The sequence below is a fragment of the Saccostrea cucullata genome, unplaced genomic scaffold (assembly GCF_032062105.1).
Source record: "Saccostrea cucullata isolate Sc308-1 unplaced genomic scaffold, CSIRO_AGI_Scuc_v1 ctg430, whole genome shotgun sequence".
In the NCBI taxonomy this organism is placed as follows: Eukaryota; Metazoa; Mollusca; class Bivalvia; order Ostreida; family Ostreidae; genus Saccostrea; species Saccostrea cuccullata.
This window is the reverse complement of record NW_026930981.1, coordinates 303,734-311,499: the sequence shown is the minus strand read 5'-3', so window position 1 is coordinate 311,499 and position 7,766 is coordinate 303,734. Positions and strand designations below refer to the sequence as shown.

General features: G+C 33.4%; 2 protein-coding genes across 2 annotated transcripts; both read right to left on the bottom strand.

Moving 5' to 3' along the window:
• Nucleotides 1–1,285, bottom strand: LOC134230853 (uncharacterized). The gene is made up of 2 exons (XM_062712708.1): nucleotides 1,195–1,285; nucleotides 1–1,064 (listed from the first exon to the last, which is right to left on the bottom strand). Exon 2 carries the CDS (start codon nucleotides 1,048–1,050, stop codon nucleotides 166–168), a length of 885 nt encoding a protein of 294 aa, XP_062568692.1. The 5' UTR covers nucleotides 1,051–1,064; nucleotides 1,195–1,285; the 3' UTR covers nucleotides 1–165.
• A 1,953-nt stretch (nucleotides 1,286–3,238) lies between these two features.
• On the bottom strand, nucleotides 3,239–4,692 carry LOC134230851 (uncharacterized). The gene is made up of 2 exons (XM_062712707.1): nucleotides 4,569–4,692; nucleotides 3,239–4,389 (listed from the first exon to the last, which is right to left on the bottom strand). Exon 2 carries the CDS (start codon nucleotides 4,373–4,375, stop codon nucleotides 3,500–3,502), a length of 876 nt encoding a protein of 291 aa, XP_062568691.1. The 5' UTR covers nucleotides 4,376–4,389; nucleotides 4,569–4,692; the 3' UTR covers nucleotides 3,239–3,499.
• Between the last annotated feature and the right edge of the window lie 3,074 nt (nucleotides 4,693–7,766).

Below are 7,766 nucleotides of genomic sequence, written 5' to 3'. Positions count from 1 at the left end.
GTCGTTAACATGACTTTAATTATGATCAAAATATTTTCCATTAAATAGCCAATAGAAAGATTAAATTGCAAACAAAATTTACATGACACATACGGATTAATTAATTGTACAAAATAAATAGTAAATAACTCTCAAATCGCTTTCAAATTTTAAATCTCCATTTCTCTATCCGCCATTGTGTTTTGGGGGCCTTTGCGGGATGTACATCTGGGTTTTGGTATAAGTCGGTTCTGGACAGTAATCAGTCTCCACTCTCGTCTGTAGCTGAAGCCCGGCGCAGCGATATGACAGACTCTCCATTTTGACATGCCTGGTCTCAAACAGTTGCATCTCTTTAGAGGCCACAAAGAAATTTGTTTCTGTTGTATTTGCACTCTTACATTTATGAAGTCGTAGTTGTCGCAGCCTTCGTTCGGGCCGATGTATTGTTTCGGTCATGCAATCCATGTAACCAAGCTGCTGGAAAATGGGTTTTAAGCTGTCGATGCCTTGTTGTACCAGACTGTTGTGTTCTTTAATTAGTTCGTTGATTTTGGTCAACGGCAAATTAAAGTCGCCTCCAATCAAAACTTCGTTACCAGTGAACCAGGCGAGCAGTTGAGCAAACATCATGTAGGATCGTCCATTTTCGTATAAAACCTGTGATCCTCCAGTGGCAGTCAGTTCCCAATGCCAGGAGACGCAGATGAATCGCTTAACAATGTTCTGTGCCGGCGCCGGTGAGTAAATGTCCACAATGGGAGTCAGAACTTTATCAAAATCACAGTTAGGGATTGTGAACTGTGGCTCATTCGGTCGCTGATGGACCTTCAGTCGTGTGGAATCGTACAGGAGGACCGTCTCGTTGTTGGTGGGGTCCAGTAGTTGTTGATAACTGGTATGTGTAAATGTATCAGGTCCTGGATTGTCTCCCGGCAGGAACATTATATCAGGACTCTCATTCTCCACCAGCTGCCGTAAATTGGACTGTCGGAAGTCGTAATACTGCCTTCCCTTCCGCCCCGTAGCGTTCATACTGACTATTCTTAAGCGGTCTGTGTCGAAACCCATAGCTTAAATTATTCCTGTAATTATTTCAAAATAAAAAAAAAGTTATGAGAATGTAATGCTTACAAAAGATGTTACACCTGTTAAAACTTACATGTATAAGTGTTTTTTTGCACAAAAATAAAATAAAGTGAAGTGGCAGCTTACCTCTTGGACTAAATGATATCTGGTTAATATTTATGACAAAAGTTACGCAGTGTTTATATAATATTCATAAATTACGTTGGATGTAAAAATAGTCTTTCTATTTATAAACCTTGGAATTTCCCTTTCTATAAATAAAGCGGTTTTCATTGGTTGCTTAAAAATCAGATTGTATTCCTCCGTGTAGGGAAATGATCCCTTAACAATCAAATAAATAACATATGAAATAGGTACAAAATGTATATATTTGACTGGATATATTTTGCTTATATGTAGTTTTGTTGCATAGTACTTATTAACATCTTCACATCACTCCCTTTATTTTTAATGTTGTAAACATTACATTTTCATCGAATAAATCAACGCACTTCCAAACTTTTATTTTCAGAAATCCTTCCATTTTCAAGGAAACTAAATCGAAACTATACTGAAGATTAAATTGTGTTAACATTTTTAATAGGAAACATTTAAACAATTTACTATTCCGTGAGTATATAAACCTCAGAATATCTAATTTTCCTCAGTAGAATCCTTCTGTACTCGTCTTTTTGTATTATTTTCAAATAAAACATATTTCTGGAACGGTAGTATGGTCAAAGGGCATTTTTTTATATACGTTTAAGGTGGGTTTTTTTTTTTTTTTTTTTTGTTAAATGAAACCCCAAAAAACCATCAGATCATCTTCACGGATATGTTTCATAATTTCAGAGAAAAAAACGGTTAGTCTAATGTTTACATTATACTTTTGTAAAATGCTAAATATTTCCGACAAAACGCATGTTTCTGCTAATACAACAATTTATTATGTAGAGTACCGCATTATCTAAAATCAATATCTTTTTATTTCTCGGAAAACAAAATGAAACAGATATTTATAAGTTTTATTACTTTTTACGAATGAATATCACCGCGCAACCTCTCAAAACTTTCGCAAAATAATAAGCATTTCCAGAAAAGCCTATAAGGCTTTGTTTACCATGTTAATGCATAATCTATTTATTCATTTTTTTTCTTGTTAAACAAAATTAAACCTGCAAATGTGTGTTTTCTGGTATTTTGTGTGCACATTGAGTGAATAGAAAAAGTCATAAATTATTTACAAATAAATCTTGATACTTTTCCTACAAATCATTTTTCTTGAACTTGATCACAAAGCATAAAAAAGGAGAACTCCTTCATTCTGAATGTATGACTGAATATTAATGAATATAATTAATTGATTAATTGGCAAACGAAATCACAATTTTTAAGAAGTGTTGCTGTTCTCCAGTAAAAATGACATTTAAAATAGGAGCAATCGGCGGGTGTGTCCATTCGGCAGGGGATGCTTAATCCCCCATTGCACCTGATCCCACCTTTGATGTTTTAGAGGTCCATGTTTGCTCTGTTTCTATTTTTAGTGGTTTTATGGACTTTTGAGCTTAAATATTTTTCGGTATCCCCATTTTCATAAACTTTTCTTAAGATAAGTCAGCCAGAAGAAACATTCTTTTAAGAATTGCATTTCTTGTGCATGTAGTTTGAAGTACGTCTTTAAAATGCAGCAATTTCTTACTGAGATCAGGCTCCAGTGAGAAAGGAATAAAGTCAAAATTTCAAATCAAAATAACTCCTGAAATAATTTTGAGAATGAGACAAAGTTACCGTCATAAGTTTGAATTAAAATGTTATACCAAATTTTTATGCAAATACATTGAACAAAAATAAAAGAAAAATATTCAAAATCAAAATATTGACTTTCTGAGTCTGTTCTCAGTACATGTATAAGGTCTTTAGGGTCTGACCCTAAATCAATCGTTTGCGGTTTCCTTGGGAATCATTTGATAAATTGAGTATGGACTGTTCCTTGTTTGCTGGGCTATTTTCTTCGTGTATGGATACCAAGGAAAGTCTTTCATTCAAAACAATGTAAGTAATAAATAAATTGCCAATTCACATTACTTTTTTCTTCTTAATTCATATTTCAATTTCTATTTCCACCTCAGTAAAAGAGACTTTATGACTAAAAGCTGTAAATAAACAATGAATTTTACTACAATCACAAAAATCAGGATAACTTATTTGATGTTCTACTTTTTTTATTTTAAGAATCAATTTACATGTATAAATATAGATTGCCACAATGCTAAACCTCTACAAGCTAAACACAACACTTTTATTACTGAAATGTTATAAAATCAAATAGAAATGTTTATTTTTTTTAGGTCTTACAACATGTATTCACAATTGCTTCTACAATATAAATTTCTAGCCATCAATTTTAAATCATAAATTTCATAGATTTTGACAGATAAACTTTGTTTTTTTTTTAACCCCCGTGGTGTTTTGGTGGCCTTTGTGGTATATACATTTGAGTCTTGGTGTAAGTCGGTTCTGGACAGTCACCCTTCTCCTGTCTTCCCTGTAATTGTAGACTGGTGTATCGGTATGAGAGACTTTCTATCTTTTCATGTCTGGTCTCCTGTAGCTGCATTTCTTTGGAGGCAACAAAGTAATTCGTTTCTGTTGAATTCAAACTGTTGCTCTTGTGTAATGTTAATTGCCGAAGTCTTCGTTCAGGTCGAAGGATTTCTTCAGTCATACAATACATGTAACCAAACTTCTTAAACTGTGGTTTTACGCTGTCGATGCCTTGCTGGACCAAACTGTTATGTTCTTCGATCAGTTCCTTAATTTTTGACAGCGGTAAATTAAAGTCGCCACCTATCAAAACCTCTTTTCCGGTAAAATAGGCAAGATTCTGAGCAAACATCATATACATTCTTCCATTTTCATACAGAACTTGCGATCCTCCATTCTCAGACAATCTCCGGTGCCAGTTAATGCATATGAACTGCTTCACGACGTTTTGAGCCGGGGCCGGCGAGTTAATATCTATCAGAGGTGCTAGAACTCTGTCAAAGTCACAAACAGGATGATAGGACTGCGATCTCGCCGGAAGTTGATTGACTTTCAGTCGCGTGGAATCATACAGGAAAACTGGCTCATTGAAGGCGGGGTCTAACAGGTGATTATATCTGGTCTGTGTTAAGGTGCCAAGTCCTGAGTTGTCTGAGTTGTCTCCCGGAAGGAATACTATTTCAGGCTTTTCTTTCTCAATCAGATGCTGGAGGACGAACTTCCTTCCGTTCCTACCAGCAGCGTTCATACTGACTATTCGTAAACGGTCGATCTTGGAACTCATGGCTCACAATATTCCTGCAATTAAATAAGTAACCAAAGCTCTAATGGTTTTTTTCTTATGTATCAATTATTTGCACGGGGAAAATGTAAAATGGTAACACAAAACATACAGCTAAAATTATGTTAAAATTTAAAAAATATTGAGAAATTGTGCTATTTTAATCAAAGTATATTGTCAGTATAGTGAAACTCACCTCTTCTTTCGTAGAAAATAATCTAGTTATATCCACTTTTGTTCAAGTTTGCAGTTATATATTCATATATATTAAGTTACGTAAGTGATTGCAAATAAATTTCTAATTTTAAAACTGGAAAAAGATTACATGTACCTATAAATATATTCAATTCCATTGGTTTCCAACCAAGTTTGAACCGATATGCAACCCCAATCAAGCAATTATTATATTATATCTTTGTACTCAATAGATATTTAATAAATATATTTAGCTTTATTGTTTCGCACATTTTATTTTTTTATTACACATTTGATCATCTGAAACTTAGATAACAGTGTAAGTTATCTTTTGTTTATTAAAGCTCTATTTATTGTTTTTATCACCATTTACTTTTCCACTTTTCTAGTTTCAGCGAAAATAAACCGAAACCGACTCTTCTCGGTTCTCGGAAACTCTTTGAAAGTTAATTTATAAGCCCCCTAATGTTGGAAAGTCCCATTCTGTGTCAATACAGGTATATTAATTCTCCCTCTCTCTCTCTCTCTCTCTCTCTCTCTCTCTCTCTCTCTCTCTCTCTCTCTCTCTCTCTCTCTCTCTCTCATCAATATTCGGATATTAAATCATAAAGAGTTGATTTTGGGACTTTTAATTTCCTTTTGATCTTAAGAAAAATCTTTCTTAAGTTCGATTCTTTTGAAAAACATATGCACTTTTCTTTCCATAAATCATAAGAGAAAAAAATTAAGAACCCTCTCTTCACTGCACACCAAAGAGTTCTGATTCTAAGGTATTTTTCTGGAGTTAGAGTGATCTGCCCTTAGATCTAAATTCTAAAAAATAGAAATTTACACTATATTACTCAATTTGTAATTAATTCAAGTATTCTCAACATTTCAAAAGACCAAAATAAATGAACTGAAGGTGTTATTTACATGTATTATCTCTAATGAAGTAATTAACAGTGATCTCTATTCACTGATACTGTGTTGTCTTTGAACTTTTTTCCCGGGGGTAAATACCAAGCACAATACATTGAAAATTAAATAAATAAGCTCAATATTAACTCCTTTATACACTACATTTTTCTCAATGTCCAAAAAAAAAATCGCACTTGTGTAGAGAGGATCCTTAAACTGCTCTAAAAACATAAGCTTTGAGATATGTACAAATGTATAATACACTGAATAAAGTTTATATATGAAAAAAAATCAAATAATAAAAGCTAAATGTTTCCTACATATTAAATCTTGCGTAATAATTAATTAATAAGGATATGGAGATAGCGAACAGTATTCAATATCAATGTTCATGAAAACAATACAGAGCAAACACGGACAACAAGCAGAGCAAACACGGACCTTTCAAACATCAGAGATGGGATTAAGTGCCATGGAGGAGTGAGCATCCCTGCTGACCGGTCACACCGTGTGTTCCTTATCATGATCGGTATGGAAAAAATCCGTTGTGAATTCGGTGCATAAATAATGAGCTAACAATAAGTATGAAAAACGTCAGTCAGCATATGCATTTGACTCAATGATAAATTGTATTTGCTGATATTTGCTGACAAGGTCATTGTATCGACCATAGAACTTACGGAAAGATGACTGTAAATGAGATTGGTGACATTCTTGTTTCATCAACTTGTTTTTCAATTGTTTTAGAAATTGTTCTTACAAAGAGCATGCTCTTGCGCATGAAATCAACTGAGATATATAAACACAGTATGCAGGTGATGAAGGTATATTGCTGCATAAGTAAGGGAAGTTTACGATAGAAAAGTTAAAGTCATCACAGAGCTTGGTTTCAGATTACCATTAACGTCTTTTTCAAGTAAAATATCCAAGTATGAAACAGATGTGTCAGACTCTGTGATATCTTTTATCTCAAGCTCACGTGGTCAGGATATATCGTATCGACGTAGGAATGGAAATTACCTTTGTTAACTGACAATACGTCTTCGATATATCTAAATGTTGAGTTGAAGGCCACAGCAAGTTTTTCACGCATAAGATTTTGCATACATTCTGCTTCATATGAATACAAAAATAAGTCTGCTAATAACGGAACGCAATTGGTACCCATGGGGATTCCAATAGATTGTCGGAAGACCTGGTCTCCAAAAACCACATAGATATTGTCAATCAGAAACTCAAGCATCTTTTTATGTCAACTTCAGAGTACTTGTGTGTGCAATCAGAATGTGGTTTAAAAAAATAATTTTGCAAATGACCAATGACAAGGTAAGTAAATTTACAAGTTCAAATTTTATTGAAAAAGGAGCATTCAATGACATCAAAAAGCCTGGACTTTAATTTATCGTTGGAAATGGTTGTGTATAAAGTTGAAAAGTCGTAAGTTTTTAAGCTGTTGATTTTGGTAAAATCTTTTGATTTCAAATTGTCCAAAAGTTCTTTAGAATTTTTGATTATCCACATCTGATTCATACTACTTTTTGAATATATTCGTTGCACAGTACTCTTGAAGTTTTTTCTTCACTACTGTCAATATCTTAGTGAGGAATAAAGAAAGAGGCTTGGTTGAACATTTACTGGAACCCGCAATGTATCTTTGTTTGTAAGGATTCTTATGAAGTTTCGGAATTTTGGTTCTTCGGGATATTAAATTTATTCAAAACTGACGTAGGATTTTGAAGAATTTCTTCCTTAGAATGGGAACTATGAGTATAAGTTGGATTACCACTTGTAAAATTAATTAAATCCAAGTTCTCCTAAATACAAGTTATATAATAAGCCTTACAAACAAAGACAATGTTGTTACCTGCTTTGTCAGCAGGGACCAGTACGTACTGATCATGTGATCTATCTAATTCTCCTTTCATTTCTGAATTATTGAATACGAAAGGATAGATGGTTTTCATATTGCCCCTCAATCTTTTAATTCTCGATTTCAACATGGATCTGATACATTTTATCCATTCTTGATTTTTTTTTAGTTTAGATACGCCATATGTATAGCTTTAAACGAATCATAAAATGTCCCTTTGCCGTCTTTGTTGGTAAGGCTCATTAATATATAAAACTGTATTTTGGAAGTACTTGGTTTTAATTCTTATATATTCTCAAAGTACACTTTTCAAAGAAGGAATTCTTTAGAACTACATTTCAGTAACTACTTTTAATATACTGGTCAACCAAAGTGTTTTCAATCTAACGTACTTGTCTGGATTCTTTTTAAAAATCCTTCAAAGCAAAG

Bases quoted from the DNA above. Each gene is read 5' to 3' on its own strand.
- LOC134230851 (XM_062712707.1), bottom strand. From the start codon at position 4,375: ATGAGTTCCAAGATCGACCGTTTACGAATAGTCAGTATGAACGCTGCT.
- LOC134230853 (XM_062712708.1), bottom strand. From the start codon at position 1,050: ATGGGTTTCGACACAGACCGCTTAAGAATAGTCAGTATGAACGCTACG.